The sequence below is a fragment of the Drosophila teissieri genome, chromosome 3R (genome assembly GCF_016746235.2).
Source record: "Drosophila teissieri strain GT53w chromosome 3R, Prin_Dtei_1.1, whole genome shotgun sequence".
Lineage (NCBI taxonomy): Eukaryota > Metazoa > Arthropoda > Insecta > Diptera > Drosophilidae > Drosophila > Drosophila teissieri.
In genome coordinates this window covers 16,063,155-16,081,246 of record NC_053032.1, presented here as the reverse complement: position 1 = coordinate 16,081,246, position 18,092 = coordinate 16,063,155, and the positions used below count along the sequence as shown (strand labels likewise).

Sequence of the window (18,092 nt, the reverse complement as noted above, 5' to 3'; positions counted from 1 at the left end):
TTCCACGGCACGGGGCGTTCTTTATGGGCTCTTTTAGCAGCACCTGTTTATTCAAGCTGGAAGAGCACTTTCGAGCTTCGTTTTATCTTGACATATTCGTAGGGGAGTACTATTTACTGTATTTTTATAGTGCACATAAGTATTTACAAAGTCGCTAACTAAACACCTAAATCTAAGTAGTTAACTAACTGCCGCCGCTGCCTAATTACGCAATTTGCGTGCGAACGTCAAGCGGCAACAGCTATTGAGATAAAAATGCCGTGACGTCCGCTCATAACCGGATCAAACACAGGTACAAGCCGACATTAGATTGCAACGTAACTACACTTTGGCCTCCAGAACAGGTGCCTCCTTTTCCACATGCAGGTGGCTGGAAAGCTGGCTGTCCTCCTGGCAGAACCTCACATTGCCCATAACGGGCAGCATTTGCTGCACTTTCAGGCTCATGTTCTGCAGGATCAGCAGGACGTCGTGGCTGGCCATCTCCTTGGCCACCGAGATCAGCATCTCACTGAACGTGGCATCGAACTGCATGAAGCGGCCGCAATCGAGAACCACTGGGAAATCATTGTGATACAATCTGCAGGCTCCTCGCAACTCAGATCGCAGAGCATCGACGCCTGTGTAATAGACATCCGACTGTGGCACAATGTGCACGTAGTACGTGGATTCATGCTAGGGAGCGAGGCCAACTATCAACAATATAACTATTATTTATATAAGGTTATGACGTACCTGCTTTAGAGTGACTTCAAACTTGGGGTTGCCCAGGCGCAGCAATATAAACACCATGCTGAGAACAATGCCGAAGAGCAGACCCAACTCCACGCCGGCCACCAAGCAGATTATGAAACTGCCCATCCAACTGAAGAAGTCCTTCTTGTTGGTCTGCCAGAGCTCCTTAACCGGAGCAAGATCAATCTGTTAACCAGGGAAAGTATCAGTTTAGGTACATTCACTTGATTAGAACGCGTATACGCACCATAAAGATGACGGCTGCTATTAGAACTGCGGACAGGGAAGCCTTCGGAATGTACTGAAAGTAGGGGGTCAGGATGCTCAGTGCGGACAGCACTATCAATCCCGTGTAGATGCCAGCCATTGGCGTTCGCACTCCAGACGCCTGACTCACAGCCGAGCGGGTGAAGGCTCCGCAGGTGGGCATGGCACTGAAGAAGGAGCCGGCTATGTTGCAGAGACCCAAAGTGAGCATCTCTTGCGAGGCATCCAGATTGCCATCCTTAACTGCGAGGAGCGAGGGAAATGTTCACCATTATAGGCAGGCTGCGTTTCCGCCTGATATCACGTATACGCACCGAAGGCTTTGGCAATGGCCACATTGGCCAGAACCGCCACAATGGGCACCACAACGATTCCGCTGCCCAGTTCGTGGAGGATGTCCGTGAACACATAGGTGCGATTCTGGTACTCGAAGGCGAAGGGCGGCAACTTGATTGTGGGCATGGCCGAGGAAACCTTCGAGGAAAGCGCAAAGGGCACCGCCTCCATGGAGCTCTTCTTCACCCAGATGAAAACCAGAAGGCCAGTGAAGAAGACGACCAGAGCATTGCGGGAAATACTGATGTACCACAGAATCTTCTTCAGGCGACGCGTTACAGGCGTGTCCTGCTTGAAACTCACTTGCGACAGCAGCTAGCCGGGAAACATCAACCAATTATTAGCATTTTTAGCATGTGAAGTACGAATGATTGGATTGATTGTGAAGTATCTAATCTACTTAGTGCAATTTCTTGAAAACGTGACTTGAGGCAGCAGTGAAAAGGTTTCAGCAGTTAGCTAATGTCTGATTATTTGATGAGCTAATAAACAAATTAGTTTGCGTTATTTCGGAGCCCGTATTCAATATGGTTATGGATCACTGAAATCTCTACTTACTCTCAACAAAAGCAGCACAACCATGCAGGATATGCCCATTGCGGCATCCGTGGGTCGAATATTGGTGAAAAAGTCACCGATCGAGGGGAATCCCTTCATGCGAACCCCCAAGAGGTTCTTGATCTGGGCGAAGACCACGATCAGCGCGGTGCCCGATGTGAATGCCTTGGTCACCGGAGCTGGTATGAAGCTCACGATGAATCCCAGCTGGAACACACCCATGGCCAGTTCCACCAAACCGGCGAGGAAAGCCAGAACGATGACCACCTGCACCGGCTTGTCGGCGCAGAATTGCAGGGTGAGAATGGCCATCAAACTGGTGGGTCCAATGGACACCTGTGGTATCGTCCCGAAGAACACATAGATGATGGAGCCAATGAAGGCGGAGTACAGGCCGTACTCCGAGGAGAGTCCCGCCAGCGCGGCATACGCGATACTTTGTGGAATGATGGTTAGGCCCAGGGTGATGCCAGCAATCAGATCCGCGAACGCTTGCTCCCGATCGTAGCTGGTAATCCAGCTGAGAAAGAATATGCGCCGCACCAGCCAGTGGGCTTCCTTGGGCTTGGAGTACTTGCTGGCCACGTCCAGGTCGACGGTGTTCGCCTGGCCGTAATAATCATCGCCATTCTGGGCCGTGTACTTCTCCTTCTCCTCGCAGCCAGCTGAAAGTGGGGCAGGAAAGAAGACTTCTTAGTAGGATTTCGAGTTGAGCACAGCCAATCCGCGGGTCCTACGATTGTAAATGGTGGCCACAGTGGCCGCAGGCGCCCCGAGTTGCCCAGTGGCTCCTCCATTGCCACGACTCCCACTATTGCCCTTGGGCCACAAGCCGAACGTGTGCTTTCGCGGCCAACGCATTGTGTACTGATTTTCAGACGCGGTTTCCGTTTCGCCAATGGCCAGGTACAATCGCTCTGCCAGCCAAAATTGTTTGATTTTGTCAGGGGAATTTTTAGCATTTTAATAATAATAAAAAACGAACGAACTCTCCAGTCCAGCTTGTTTGCTGCCGAGCCGAGCCGAAAGCCCAGCGAAAATGAAAAAAAGCGCACAACTTTAATTGTGTGAAATCGTAATTAAGCACATGTGTATTCTCGACTCGGACTGCGTTCCCGGTTGTTTGTTTAAATTACTGAGATTCTTGTCTAATATTGAGGAACACTATTGGAGAGCCAGTACGTTCATATAACACCTAATTGTTCGGATATAGATATATATATATTTGTGTACGTGTGTACGTGCGAGTCTTTAAAACCAGTTATAGGTGCCCTCCTCTTTATGTAAATCGCATTAAAAACCGTTTTTACCCAGTTATTTTTATAAAGGTAAACAAAGCGAAACCTGAATGCAGATAATATACTGATTTTTAATAAAGGTGATTTAAAAATAATAAATAAACGATTATTATTATTAAAAAAAAAAAAAAAAAAAAAAAAAAAAAAAAAAAAATTCACTGGAAGTAAACGCATAATTAGCACATTCGGAAGACCGCAAGTGCGTCCTAACTATTAGTCATCCCTCTGTCTGCGGATCCAAATGGATAGTGCAAACCATTGATCATGGGTGTTACGTTTCACATGAATTAGTTTTCAGTACACTTGCGAAAATCAGTAACGTGTTGCAGGCATTGTCGTATCCATGTTAATAATAGGTGTGCTATATACGAAGTAAATACGACAAGTTGGCCAAGAATAATTGATTTGATAATAGACTCTCCATTTGCGAAGAACATGCAAATGATTGCTCAATTATTATCAGGTTCCATATACTCCCAATCAAATTTATATAATGTGAACATAATTAAATGGGTAATCCATTTTGTCTTTTCAGCAAATGTTAATATTTGCGGTGAACACTTTGACACGTTAAATATTTTTTATGAACTGGTCTTATCAGTCATGATGGGCGAAAACAAAGACCCAAAATGAATGCTAATTCGAAACCTCAGGCCAAAGCTTTTAACAAATTTTGGCGACTATATCCCCAGCTGTTTTCAAATGCTAATTAAGGCGGGAGATCGGCGGGTGGCACATATGACGGTAGTAAAATTGGCCAAGTTGTGAAAACTTGTACTGTTGTAAAATGATCACGATGTTATTGCAATAGTGAGTCACAAAAAGATCACAGAACTTCAACTAAATAGTGTTAATGAAGACGATAGTTTTTTAGCCCATTTATACAAATGGATTATTGCACTTTAAATATCAAATATTTGTATCCTGTTCATTGATTATGACTCCACTTTTCACAACGTATTGAAAACCGAAGGTGTTTTCCATAGGTCTATGTGTTATCCTTACCATCGAAGGACAACTTCTTCACAATCGACATTATTCACGTATCCCTCTGGACTTTGAATGTCTCTATTCGAAGGACATTCGCGAAATGGAGCTTGGGAATATTAAGTACTGATAGTCCTTTTCTCGTAAGTGAGCCAAGTGCACCGCTTCGCAATCTAATGAAAACTGCCGAATAAGCGAATTCTTGAGTGATAAATAAGTGGGCTCGGGCAGATTTTTCTGATAAACACGTAAAATGAAAAGAGTCAAGAAAAGGCGACAAACACGGTGCGCTTTTATTTTCAGCCCGAGATCAGCACAACAATGGTACACTTAACGCCCATTCGGCAGGCGGAGCAAACAGAGCAAACATTGCGGAGGGTTGGGCGGTCGGATTTGGGTTTGTATCCGTCGGCCGAGCGGAGCGGGAACAAACGAATATATAACTGAAAATGTCAACGGCACCGGTGGCAAAAACTACTGCGATATCGCTCCAAGTGCGCAGTGGGGGAGGCTATCTGGGCACCCATGTCCAATCATTAATCTCCATCCCAGTGGGTTGTCGTGTGGACTCCAAGTAATTTTCCACCTTTGCCGGCCGGTCAAGTGGCATTCCACGCACCTCGATCGATAACTGATGGACCAATATTTGGATTTTGGATTAGTCAAATCGAAAGATCACAAATTAATCAGCCAAATATCTTTCTTAGCATGAGCTGTGACACCTTGTGACAGTCAGTCTCAAAGGCTCCCTTGAATGGGAGCATAAACATATACTATTCTAGAAATTGTATATAATTCCAGTTTAATATAATGCTAATAATAATATGATAGGGAGTGAATCGCAAATATAGATTACCACTTTTACATAGATAAAACTACATACTCCAAATTGTAATTATAATTTCTCATAATCATAATAATCAGTAACTGCGATACATGAGAGTTTCAATTGGCCACCATATAGCATACAAGTAACTCAGTAGCGTATTATTATATCTGGCAATGTCAGTAGGTGCTAACTACTCTATCAGGCGTTACAAAGACCCTCCGCCTGGCGTGTGGACCGGAAAGATTTACGGCTTTTGTATATGGTGCTGTAAACCAGATAGCATCGTAATTACTTTTATATCTCGTACGGGAGCGGAGATATAAAAGACATAGGTCAGCAAAGAGTGGATTTACGGTTGACTTTGAAATGATTAAGCGGTGGCAGCTTTCTCGGAAAAAGGAATCCGTTGACATCCAAGGTCGTTGGGTGTCTGGGGCCGCCTATCTGGACGTTTGGTAAATATGCGGATGTTTTCCACCTTCTGAGATATCTAGGGGCTATTAATAGGTTCACCTGTATTTGTGAACTAGATTTAGAGCAAATATTTGTTTAATACCGCAGCGATTAATAACAAACCAAAATTCGTTATCCCATGAGTTTAGTTTGAAATGCGCGCGCCCAAACGATAGTGTGCAACACTGCTTTCCTGTACGCGATAGCCTCAGAACTATCGATAGTCAGCACGACCTGGCGCTGTCAAACCAAGTGCGTTGACGATAACTATTCGATACCGAACACTGTGGCTGCACACACGCACCCCCGTTCTGATTGAAGTTAATAAATTAACAAAATAGTTTTTCGACGCAACAAAATTCGCCGTTTACCACTCCCGCCGCCCAGTCGCTGCAGCTCGTCGTGCCGTTCCGTTGTTGCATTTCTTTTGTTTCCGATTTGCCAAATACGCCGTCGATGTGTGCTAGGGATGTGCAAAAAAGTATCGACTGCGGAAAGCAACTCGTCAAGCAACCTTGCTCGTTATCGCTACAGTACGCAGGGAAAAAATAAATTTAGCAACAAAAGCGTATTTAGCAGCCAAGTAACAGTGCTAAACGGCGCCGAAATATCACATTTTGGCTAGAACACGCCTCGCCCGCCCATTCGCGACCATCGCAGCAGGATCCTCCGATCGCAAAGTTGGTGAATCCGGGGGAAAATCGGCCGAAGCAAAAGTAGCAGCCGAACAGAAGCAGAAGCAGCAGCACAGCAGAAACGGGCGAAAGAGGAAAGAGAAGAGAAAAGAAGCAAAAACGCCAGGTTTGAGAGACTGCTTAAAAGTGTCCTGGTGGTGAACTGGTACTCTCGGACTGCTCCTCCTGGCCTCCCGGCAATCGGACACATAGCGACCACATCGGCAATCGGCGGTTGGCAATTGGCACTTGGCAATTGGCGATCCACATCCAATCGACGTTATTATGAACAACAATAGCAAGCGGAAAACCCGACCCACTGGCGGTGGTGCCAGCGGCGGCATCTCAAGGTAAGAAGAAGCAGCTTCACCAGCACCACCAGCAGCACCCAGCTGCACTGGCAAAAAGCAGGGGCGACAGCGCAGGGGCGTCGTTTGAGCAGGGTGCTGCAGGGGAGCAGAGTCAGCAGAGCGCCATGCCACACAACAAAGGGGGGCACAAACGCACACCACTGCACTTGGGGCTGGTTTGCTTTTGCCTTTTGCTTTTTGCCTTTGCTTTTTGCCGTCGCAGTTTGCAGTTCGCCGTTCGCCGTTGCCCTGACAAATTGAAAACCCGCGACAACCGAAAGCGCCACAAAGAGCTCTTTTCTCTCCCGGTCCGGTTGACTAAAAAAAATTAAAAGGTGAAAGCGCGTCTCGTGTCGACGTTTTTCACATTTTTTTCTTCTTAATCTCTTGGATGCTACTTACTACTGCAGCATCTCTTGGAAGACCATTCTTAAGCTTTTTTTTTTTTGTTTTTGGAATGCAAATGGCGCTTATATAATAGGCCATCGTGCGCCCTGTGTGTGTGAGTGTGTGCAAGCGCGCGCGTGTGTGAGTGTGTGTGTGTGCTTCAAGAATCGAACTTTATGCTTTGTTTACATTTCCCTTTCACAATGGCCAAATGTGTGTAGAGAACATACATAATTTGTTTAAAGGTTTCCGTTTTGTCGCACCAATGAGTTCCATTGCCACCCCCGTGAAAGGGGCACCGTAGCCCCAAACCCCCAACCCTCAAACCGGGGGAGCCAACCCCCCTTTCCACCCTTCCTCCTGCTGCTGCGCCCTTAAAATTTTCAATTGAAATATGACTGCAGCGCACACAGCCACAAACGCAGCCACACATCAACATCCACATCCGCATTCGGACACAGTGCGGCGCACAAGTATCGGCACGTTCGCCAGTTTTATCAATTTATCTACGTAAAGCCACTCACGAAATGATTTGCAGAGATATATGTACAAAATAGTTGAGAAACGAATCAGAAGTCGAGTTAATTCGTCGTGATAGCCTAAAAATCATTCATAATTCAAGTATGCAGGCATACAGATGATAAACAGACTGGTCGCTTCTATAAATCCTAGCTATATGTATAATGTAAGTCAAACAGAGTTACTAGAGTTGATAAAGATAGCGATTTATCGCTGAAGAGTTGAATTAGAGAAAAAACTAATAACATGTGTTCCCAAAATCGCATTGTAATGGAGTAGAAGTGAGTCAGTGCTGTGAATCAAAGTGACTAAACACTTTTAAATATTTTGACATTCTTTTAAATAACATTCAGTGATTACCAAAACATGTTATCCAATTTGACATCATAACTCATTGTTGCCTGCACTATACTGTATTGCTGAAGAGGTATCACTGTAGTGGCACTCGCTTTGGCCTTATCATACGAGTCTTCCTCGTCCACTCATATTTGTGCCGCAAACGGTTTGAAATGCGCGTTCATTATTCAGTGTGCACAGCACCAGCACAGACACCACCACATCACAACCTCAAGCGTGTGGACACAGTGGGCCTGGATTGTCGTCTCTGCGAATCAGGCCCACTGTGCAGCCCGTGCCCATAGTGCATATGGTGCCCATGGTGATGCACGCACACTCGCTCACGTAGCACGTAGTGCACTATATTTTTTACTCTCGTCGCTCGCCTTTTTCGAATGCAATTTCTTGCATTGTCAGCATTTTGCAGCTTTGCGTTTGCCGCTTGCCGTTTTCAGTTTTTAGTTATACGTTTTCAGTTGCTGTGACGTGCGGCGGCTGCGCTGAGTTTTGTATCGTTCTTTGGCACACTTCGAACCCCTTCTACTAACCGCCCGCCGCTACCCCCTGAAAGCCCATGAAAGCCCATGAAATCCCCTGAAAGGCCCGAGAGCCTCCAACGTGGGTCCGAAATTTGGGTCACTTTACAATTTGCTGACCGAACGAACGATATACCACCTCGCTCTTGTTTTCCGCCTGACGTCTATGCATATTTATTCGCCACTCGGCCATGCACACTTGCATTTTAAGTTTGCCTCCGTCCGTCGCAGCCTATTTCCCGGATTCGTTTCCCTAGTTGCTTGCCTGCACTGCCAGCACCTCACCTCACGCATGATTCACTCTTGGGCGCAATCAATTATTTGTTTTCATTCACCAAAATGTGCACAGTGCACGCTCCGTGAATCAGCTACTGCTCAAGCGCCCCCCTCTCCAATTGGTTCCGTTCAGCCCCCGCCCCTGGCGCCGCCCCTGTCCCACACCCACCTCCACATCCACATCCACTGCCGCCGCGGGTTCATTGTGCGTTGCGTTGCGCATTTCACGGTCGTCGATCCTGGCCGCACGCAACCAATGCCAAAACACCCCGAACAGCGTCCATGAGTCGAAATCGAGTTCCGACCGGGGCGGAGCTGGCCACAGGGGCCTCATTCGGCTGATTACTGTCGCGGAATGAATAAGACAGGCTTTGTACGTCTGTCAAATTGTTCTTTAAAGTCTTAATTGATGGTAAATATCCTTATCCCTTTTATTTGGTTTCACTATTGACAAATACTAATCTACGTTGATTGACTTAAGTGGCTGTCCTATTTTATTCAAAACCAATGTATTCAAATTTGACCATTATAAAGTGCTCCACTGGGGCACGCAACACAAATCATACGTTAATGACTATAGCTTGCCTAAACTTCGCAGCGTGGTGATTCCCCGAAAAGTCTTTGTTTAAACAGACATATAGTATCTCTTGCTTGTACTAAAGAAGATGGGCTAAAGTGCAAAAACACAACGTAAACTGGCACGTTTGTTCACGGGGGTTGCGGAATGCTGGGTCAGGTCAGAGTTGGCGAACGAATCGATATCGCCACCGTAGCTGGATGAAATCGAATTTCCATTTTCAGTCGGCCTTCTGCCTTCAAACCGCAACGCTAACGAATGGTTTAACCCTGTCTCTTCTGGCCATTCGCAGATACAACTCCAACGATAACAGCCTAAGGCCCGCTAACAACAAGGCAGGTGCAGGAGGCGGTAACGGAGGCGGAGCAGTGCGTCCGGTGGCGCAGGGCGTCTACAACAACACGTTTTTCATGCACTCGGCCACGGCGCTGGTGGGCAGCGTGGTGGAGGTGCGCCTGCGGTCGGGCAATATCTACGAGGGCGTATTCCGCACATTCTCGGGCAACTTTGACATCGCACTGGAGCTACCGGCGTGCATTAAGTCCAAGAATCTGCCGGAGGAGGGCAAGGTGCCAAAACACATTATATTCCCGGCCGACACCGTGGTGACCATCGTGGCCAAGGACTTTGACTCGCAGTACGCCACCGCAGGCGCTTTTCAGACGGATGGCGCCATTTCTGACAAGTGCAACGGTAAGCTCCTTCCTAATTTAATTTGTAAACACGTACTTATTAGTCTACATTTTGTAGGTGCGCGCCCGGACGAAAAGGAATTGGAACCATGGGATTCTGGCGCTAATGGCGACATTGACATAGAGCTGGATAGTGCCGCTAACGGCTGGGATCCCAACGAGATGTTCCGCAAGAACGAGAACACGTTTGGTGTGACATCCACATTTGATGATTCTCTGGCTTCGTACACGGTACCGCTGGACAAGGGTGATTCCCTGGAATTCAAAGAGGCCGAAGCCAAGGCCGAAAAGCTGGCTGCCGAGATCGAAAATAATCCGACGTGCCGCGACCGTCTGGACTTGGAGAATGGCGACGAGGAGGCGCTCTTCGCGGCCGTGGAGCGTCCCTCGACAGAGCAGGATCAACGCGGAGATCGTGGCGACCGCGAACGCAACGATCGGGATAGGGAGCGCGAGGATCGGGACAGGGACCGTGATCGCGATCGCGGTAACAAGCCCCGTGGCGCTGGTGACTTCCAGTTGAGGGAGACCATGAGTAGCGACCGCTACATCACAAAACAGACGCGCAGTATCACCGGACCGCAGCTATCGCATGTTGGCATGTCCTCGCAGGGCAGCGGACGCGATCGTGACACTCGTGGCGATGGCAGCATGATGATGCAAAGTGGCGGCGGGTCGGGCCAAGGCGGCTCCACGCAGTCGACGGCAGCACTTATGCTGGCCGGCGGCCTGAAGTTCGCGGGTCCGGCCCCCTCAGCAAATGCGTCCGCGGACTCGTCCAGCAAGTATAGCGGCGGTTCGATGGTAAAGCGCAAGACTGTGCCCCAAGGCGGCAAGGTGATGCGCAACAATGTGCCTACCGGTAGCAGCAACGTCTCCGTGTCGCAGGGCGGCAACGGCAACTCTGTGGGCCAGAACAAGGGCGGCTACCAGCCGTCGATGGGCATGCCGAGTCAATACTCCTACCAGGGTAACTCGCAAATTATGCATGGGTAAATCTAAATTGTACTTTAATCAAGCTATCAAATATTAACATCCGTACGTCCACAGGTCTTCTCAGTACCGCAACCAATCTCACATGGGTGGTACAAATAAGTTAAACGGCGATTCAAACGCCAATACCAACAAGCCGCTGCCACAGCGCCCGATGCGCCAGTACCAGGGCTCTCAGAGCAACTCGTCGCTGAACTACGGCGGTGAACCTCAGTCGCTGGGTAAGCCCGTACACGGCTCCCATGGAGGCCATCCCGGGCAAAACAGCAATTCGCCGCCGCTGCAGACGGCCGGGCCACAGCAGCAGCAACAACAGCCGCCGCAGCAACAGCAGCATCAGAACATGCAGCCACAAGGGCAAAACACACAGCCGGCGCGTCAGGTGCGCACGCGTGATAACCAAATGCAGGATCTGCGGCAGTTTGGCCAGGACTTCCAACTGGCCCCGAGCAACACTTCGCCACCCCAGCAGCAGCAGCCACAGCCACAGCAGCAAGTGCAGCAGCAGCAACAGCGAGCGTTGCAGCAATCTGCCTCGCCACCGCAACAACAGCAGCAACAACAGCAACACGTGGTCCTGCACCCAGTGCCGCAGTCGCACCTGCATCAAGCGGCTTTATCACAGCCACACTATGTGCCTCAGCAGCAGCCTCAACAGGCGCCGCCTCCACAGCAGCAACATGTGCCGCTTCACATGCAACAGAAGGCCCAGCAGCAGCAGCAATTGGTTGAGACCCAGCATCAGCACGTGCAGAAGCAGCACCAGTCGCAGACACAAGTGCAGCAGCCGCCGCCACAACTGCTCCAGGATCCATCACAACAGCCGCTGCCAATTTACCATACAATGCCGCCGACACAGACTTCACCCGTAGTTGTTACTTCGCCGGTTCTGATGGAGCAGCCACCGCCACAACCCATGCCGGTGGTGCAGCAACAACAGACACAGCAGCTTGCCACGCCCAAACCTGAAGTCTCGCCGGCACCAAGCAGCAACACCACCACACCTACTGGCATAGCTAGTACGCCGACAACAGGGGTGATTCCCAGCGCTGGATCGGAAAAAACCACGCCGGCAGCTCCCACTCCGACGAGCAATTCCGCAACGGTGCCTACAGTAACGGCCGCCGCTACCGGAACCACACCGGTGGTTAAGAAGCATGTGCTCAACCCATCAGCCAAGCCATTTACACCCCGCGGGCCCAGCACCCCGAATCCATCACGCCCACACACCCCACAGACGCCTGTGCCCATGACGAACATTTACACAACCACGGGAGGACATGTACCGCCGGCGGCCAACCAGCCGATCTATGTGGTGCAGCCACAGCACCCATTCCCGCCTCAGACACACCCGCAGGCCGGACAGCCACCGCGCCTACGCCGTAGTAATTACCGTAAGTCCACTCTTCCTACAATCAAGCATTTTTTATATTAAAAAAGAACGAATATGTAACTATATTAATCTGGAAATTGTGCGCTAATTATATGATCTGATCTCCTGCAGCTCCAATGGCCGCCTCGCAGATGCACGTATCGGCATCCGCGGCCACGGGTCAGCCGTTGATAACAGCCGGCCCGATACCGCAATTCATCCAGTACGCCCATGCACCGCACCAGCAACAATTCCAATCGCATACGTACGCCCCGATGCAGATGCGCGTGTACCAGGACCAGCCGCAACAGTTGCAGTTCATGACACAGACGCCACAGTCGACCACACCGTCGCCGGGCCAGCCACACCAGCAGTTCCATCCGCCGCCACAGCCCTCCCCCGCCGGCGGGGGACCACAACCGGCGTTCACGCCGCCCACGCAGGCTACCACATACCAGCTGATGTGCTTGCACCCCCCGTCGCTCTTAGCCAATCACTATTTCCCGCCGCCGACGCCGCAGCATCCGCAGCAGAATCAACAACAGTATCAGATCGTGATGCCGCAGCATCAGCCGCAGTGAGACACCGCCAGCTGGGGAATGGCGCACGGGAAGATGGCGAGCTGGAAGGCGGGGGGAACAGGAGGCCCCTCCTTGTTAATGTCGCCGTAGCGAGTGGGAGCTGTACGGGCAGCCGTCATCAAGCAACAGTTACACATATACAGACACAACACGCAACATGAAGCACTCACCACACCCGCATCCGCACCTGCATCTGCATCAGCATCCGCATCCGTATTCTCATCAACCTTTTGAGTAAACGCGCGGCTTTCGTTGTCGCTCCAAGCGATTTTCGCCCACAATTCACCCATCCAACCACATCCTTATGCCATGTGCACGAGCGGCCCATCCTGTAGCACATCTCTCACAGACCGAAAACACCAACAACAACTAGGAAATTATAAAATACAATTAAAACAAAAGGAAACTAGTAAATTTTTTGAAATTGCAAGACTTCTACAGCGCACGGAAGCCAAACACAACAACAGCAAACAAAAAACAAAACAAAGCAAAAAAAAAGATTCAAATCAAACAATCACTGAAAACACCAAACGTATAAAAAAGCAAATGCATAAAGTGAAATGAGAAACAAAATAATTTAGAATGCTAAAAGCAACCGTCGAATCAATTATAATACGAAAACAATGAGCGTTTGTAGGGAGCGTTTTCCGCCCCGCACAAGTCCTGTAAGCCGAGGCGAAAATTCCAAAACCGATTGGCTACCAAATTGATACAATCACATTGTAAACCGAAACGCAAGTGAAGTAGAATCAAAAACTTAAGGAGATGAAGATGCAAATAGTCGTCGAGTTAAGATAAGAGCGAAATTTTGTAAAATTTGTTTTAAACATAATTCTTTGATGCACTCCTGCGCTCCCGCTATCTATAGTTTTATGCGCTTTGGCAATCGACACACCCGGCACACCCCGACCGACACACACGCTTCCCATCCCTCAAAAAAGGCAAAATCCCAGACTTGCACGCCCAACACTCACACATGTAACCACACACACACACCCATCCAACCAACACAAACACAAACCCCAGAAGCAAAGCGACAGCGACAGACACCAGAAACCCAAGTCATCATTCCATGTTAGTTTTTCCACCGGTGCAAGGAAAGGGCCGCGCTTCATCCAGCATTCCGATTGTAAACTTACTTTAGCATATAATGTGAACTCGGTTCGGAAAGAGCTCGAAGAGATAAGAGATCGAGGCTGTAAGCTGGATGGAAGCTCTTTGCTTGCCCTGCGGGAAATGAAAAACGAATGTGAGATTTTAGAGAGCTTCAAATTTATTCGTTTCTTATTCGTTTCGAAATTCGGTAGAACTAATTAATTTTTGTTTAAATTGAATTTTGTTGCCACTTCTCCGCCTCTTTTACACTTCTTTCGCCAGCATTTACCAGAAACGTAATGACATCGATATGAATGATTGTTTTGATGTTGCTCGAAGAAATTTCCTTGCTAGCTTTACAGGCAGAAGCTAATGTAAAAGCAAGAGCTTGAGTCAGGCTTCCTTTGGGTTTTAGTGCCTCCGTTGTCCCCAAATTAAAGAAAATTAACGAAAACAATCCGTAATACTTCTTTGCCCATCATAAATCGGTTTGGTTATATTTCGTATGATCTAGAAGCATCTGTTGTGGTCTGTTTTGTTTTGTAAACCTTCAAGTTTCCTTAAATGAAAAAAAGAATATAAAAATAACAATTATTATAAATTTAAATAAAAACAAAAACTACAAAAAAACAACAAAACAAAAAAAAAACAAAACATCTAAAACTTTTGTGTATCCTTATTCCTTTTTCGATTTGCAGATGGTTGTTGGGCGTCGGCAACTGCAGAATGGATCTGCAAGTAACCCATAAATGGCGCTTTTGTTGAGATTTCTTTACCCAAACTCGTCAAAATGGCTGTGATATGATTGCGAATACATAAGTTCACAAACATTTTAACGACATGGTATAAGAAAGACGTGGTTCAATCGCTTATGAAATATGTTTTTTTAACCCGCTGCCGAGATTCGCACGAAACTCATCAAAATGGCTGTGATATGAGTAGATAATGGTCGACATTTCACAACCCTTTGAGGAGTTACGTAAGAATTATGGCTTGGATCACGAACACTTGTTGGCTTAGCATCCAATCGTTATCCCCAATTCGCGAACTGGCTTTCTACGTTCGCATCGAGCGGGGTCGAGCATTCACAGGTCACAGGTCGCACTTGCTATCGATGCTCATTGCAATGCCCATCAAAGCTGGCTGTGATACGATTCAAATGCAGAAATATCTTTCTTCAGCCCTTTTTGATGACATTGAAAGTAAGATACGAGGTAACGTCGACACACACACTCACACAACCGTCACATAACGCACACACACATAGGAGGGTATTATTTCAAAGGAACCCGATGTAATTCACGTAAGCGGCGACGACGTAAGGCGTTTAGGGCGTAATAACGCCATTTACATGCCGCTAAATGCGCAGCGTAAAGTAACTAACGTAACGTTAAGCGGCTTTCGTGCGTGTGTATGTGTGTGAGTGCACGAGCGAGAGAATCTGTGTGTGTGTGTGTGCGTGTGTGTGTGCTGGTGTGGGTTGGTTGTATCCTGTAGTTTTCCCATTTCCGGACTCTCGTATAATTCGTCTGAGTGGGGCGGTTCGGTTGCCGAGGGAACTGGAACTGAATTCTGAACTGAGCTAGAGGATTAAATTAGTCTTGAGAGTGTGTGTCCGTGTGTGTGTGGGTGTGTGTGGGTGAGTGCGTCTGTGTGTGCGCGTGTCCTTTTGCGCGCCTTGCGCAGGCTTATCCTTCCCAGCCCGACTTCCTTACGTTTCATTTTTTCTGTATCCTCCTTTGTTCTGTAGGTTAAGTAGCCGAAATTCGTTGCATGTTGCATACATATTTACACACATACATATGTGTATGCGTCGCAGGATGTGCCTGTCTATGTGCTAGTGCAATTGCATGAGTGTGTGTGCGTACGCCGGCGTCGACTGCGACGGCGACCACCGCCCTCTGCCGCTGCTGAATCGTCTGCCATCCAGTCTAACTGTGCTTCCCGCCGCTGTCTGTACGTCCGTCTGGCCGCTTTATATGTACACACACGTGTGTGTGTGTGTGTGTGTGAGTGCGGCCGGTTCACCCTTAACATGCCCTTCCCAGGACTCAGAACACAGGACTCAGGATCAGGCGGCGGCAGGAACAACAACCACCACCACCACCACTCCGGCCAAAAAGGACGAATTTTTTGAAATTGAATTTGAGTAGCTGCGGCCCAAGGCATATTCGATTTTAGATACATTTCGAGACATTTAGGGGAAGGACTGATGACTGGTGTAACCCCATTCTTGGCTAGTAAGGATCTCCGGTAATTGAGTTTAAATGCGCACTGAGACAAACGGCGCTGAAATTCTATCTTTGGAAAGCCAAAGTAGGTCTCGATAGTAAATATAATTATTTCTAGTAAATACCCTATATTTAATGTATGCAAAAAGCATTGGTTGATTGGCGAGTAAAAAGAGTAAACAATCTTAATTTGTTTCATAAAGACAAAAACATTTTATACTAGGATCATTTGAATTTAAATAAACCCATTTTAGAGATCAGCGATTAACAAAAACATTCGATCAAACATATTTTCTCGCTGTGTAGGGTGTTTCCCTGTCGGCTGATTGATTTGTGGCTAGTCTCGGTTTGTTGTTGCCGCTCCGTTTCTCCTTTACTCCTTCCCCTCCCCCTCCGCATCCTGCGCCCGCTGCAGTTTTTGCAGTCGAGTAGCACAATACACAGAAATGTGTGTATGAACAGTAAGCGGCGACCATCCCTTATGTCCTCTCTCCCGCACTCACACACTCACACACATACACACCGACACACTCTCTGCTCCCTCTTCCTGTTGGCACTCTTTCTCTATACGACATCTGATGTGCCTGTGTGTGTTTGTTTTACTACTCGTACAATCGCAGACGGACTTGGTCTAGAGCCACCCACCCTTGTCTTTGCCTTTTCCTTTTCCTTTTCCTTTGCCTATTTCTATTCCTATTCCTTTTCCATTCCCATTTCCCTCTGGCCTTTCCTCATAATCATCATCATCGTCATCCTCGAAATGGAACTCTAACTCGAACCCATCGTCCTGGGGCTTTGGCTTTGGTCCTGGCGCTGGTCGGCGTTTGTAGTGTGTATACCGAAATACGTAAAATTCATTTATGGCCAGGGCTGATTGTTGTTGTTCAGCCACTCCCGCTCCTCCTTGATCCTTCGGCTTGGTTCCTGTTTCAGGGCGACGGCCGCCGACGCAGCCACTTTCGGAGTCTTCAGCTCCAGGAGCGTATATCCTTGCTGATTTTGAATACTTTTTTTTTGGGAGTACCGCCCAAGGGCGAGATGTACTTTATGCGCTTTTGATTTGGGGGCTTAGATGCAGGACCTTCCGGCTCGCGAAGGTGCTCCTCTGGACACCGGGCGCTCGGGGCTCGTCCTTAGTCCTGGCATCTCCATGGGTTCCGGCTACTGCTGTACTTTGCAGGGTGTATCCTGCGGACACAAGCGTATCGCTTGTGGCTTGGAAGTGTATCAACTTTTCACATCCGCTCCACGCATCCTGTGCCTTTTGCGCAGTTTATATGCCCGCAAAACAATGGACTGCGTAGGAAAAAAAAGGAACGCCAGCGAGCGTACGTTGTGCCGTTGGAAATTTTCACCGCTTGGCTTTTCACTGGGAGTTTTCACTGCTCTTGGGCATTTTTCTATGCACACTTTTCGGGGCCGTGCAGCTAGTTCGATTTTGAAGCATTCGCAATCGTATTCGGATTTATTTATATATATTTAGTGTGCATTTTACCATTCGATTAGCAATAATTTATTAACCGGTTTTTCCCGTGACGTTTTCGCCTTTTTACAACCACACACAGAGCGGAGAACAGAGAACTGCCGCGGCGGCGGTGCTCGTTTGCTGCTCGGCTTCGTCCTTTCGCTCGTTCTTCGTGCCGGCGTGCGTGTGTGTGTATGCGTGCGCCCGAGTGCGACCGACTGCGCCGGTGTGAGTGCGAGATTTGGGCAGGACTTCGGGCCGCCTTCGTGCCGCGGTGTAGTTTTCAATTACAGCAACGGGCGCGCGCGAAAAAAGGGCAAAAAACGGCGCGCCCCCAACCGCCGACCGCCGAAAATACACAAAATGTATTTCGTCCTTGCTCCTTCCATTTCACTTTCCGCGTCTCTGCGCCGACGCATTGAGCGCACTGAACCACTCTCTTCGGCGAGTGCTCTTCCACTGACTCTCCCCGCGTCGAGGTCGCGTAAGGGATGTCAGCCAGAGAGGGAGAAAGTGAGAGGAGAGAGGAGGAGAGGAGAGCGAGC

General features: G+C 48.4%; 2 protein-coding genes across 3 annotated transcripts; one reads left to right on the top strand and one right to left on the bottom strand.

The window, feature by feature from the left end:
* Positions 1-17: 17 nt before the first annotated feature.
* Positions 18-4,375, bottom strand: LOC122622659 (sodium-independent sulfate anion transporter). 2 transcript variants are annotated; one of them, XM_043801282.1, is made up of 6 exons: positions 4,200-4,375; positions 1,897-2,561; positions 1,317-1,653; positions 983-1,245; positions 736-921; positions 18-675 (listed from the first exon to the last, which is right to left on the bottom strand). In XM_043801282.1, exons 1-6 carry the CDS (start codon positions 4,228-4,230, stop codon positions 322-324), a joined length of 1,836 nt encoding a protein of 611 aa, XP_043657217.1. In that variant the 5' UTR covers positions 4,231-4,375; the 3' UTR covers positions 18-321. The 2 variants fall into 2 exon arrangements, with proteins under 2 accessions (XP_043657217.1, XP_043657216.1); XM_043801281.1 differs by lacking the exon at positions 4,200-4,375 and adding an exon at positions 2,634-2,784.
* Positions 4,376-5,735: 1,360 nt separating this feature from the next.
* LOC122620087 (ataxin-2 homolog) lies at positions 5,736-14,406 on the top strand. Its single transcript, XM_043797383.1, has 5 exons — positions 5,736-6,487; positions 9,411-9,811; positions 9,869-10,802; positions 10,861-12,197; positions 12,308-14,406. The coding sequence occupies exons 1-5, from the start codon at positions 6,423-6,425 to the stop codon at positions 12,754-12,756; spliced, it is 3,186 nt and encodes a 1,061-aa protein (XP_043653318.1). The 5' UTR covers positions 5,736-6,422; the 3' UTR covers positions 12,757-14,406.
* Positions 14,407-18,092: the final 3,686 nt, after the last annotated feature.

Coding starts and splice junctions, on each gene's coding strand:
- LOC122622659 (XM_043801281.1), bottom strand. CDS start 2,757: ATGCGTTGGCCGCGAAAGCACACGTTCGGCTTGTGGCCCAAGGGCAAT. Junction 1,654..1,896: donor TTGTGCTGCTTTTGTTGAGA/GTAAGTAGAGAT, acceptor TTTCCCGGCTAG/CTGCTGTCGCAAGTGAGTTT. Junction 676..735: donor TTGAAGTCACTCTAAAGCAG/GTACGTCATAAC, acceptor CTCGCTCCCTAG/CATGAATCCACGTACTACGT.
- LOC122620087 (XM_043797383.1), top strand. CDS start 6,423: ATGAACAACAATAGCAAGCGGAAAACCCGACCCACTGGCGGTGGTGCC. Junction 10,803..10,860: donor AACTCGCAAATTATGCATGG/GTAAATCTAAAT, acceptor GTACGTCCACAG/GTCTTCTCAGTACCGCAACC. Junction 12,198..12,307: donor CCTACGCCGTAGTAATTACC/GTAAGTCCACTC, acceptor GATCTCCTGCAG/CTCCAATGGCCGCCTCGCAG.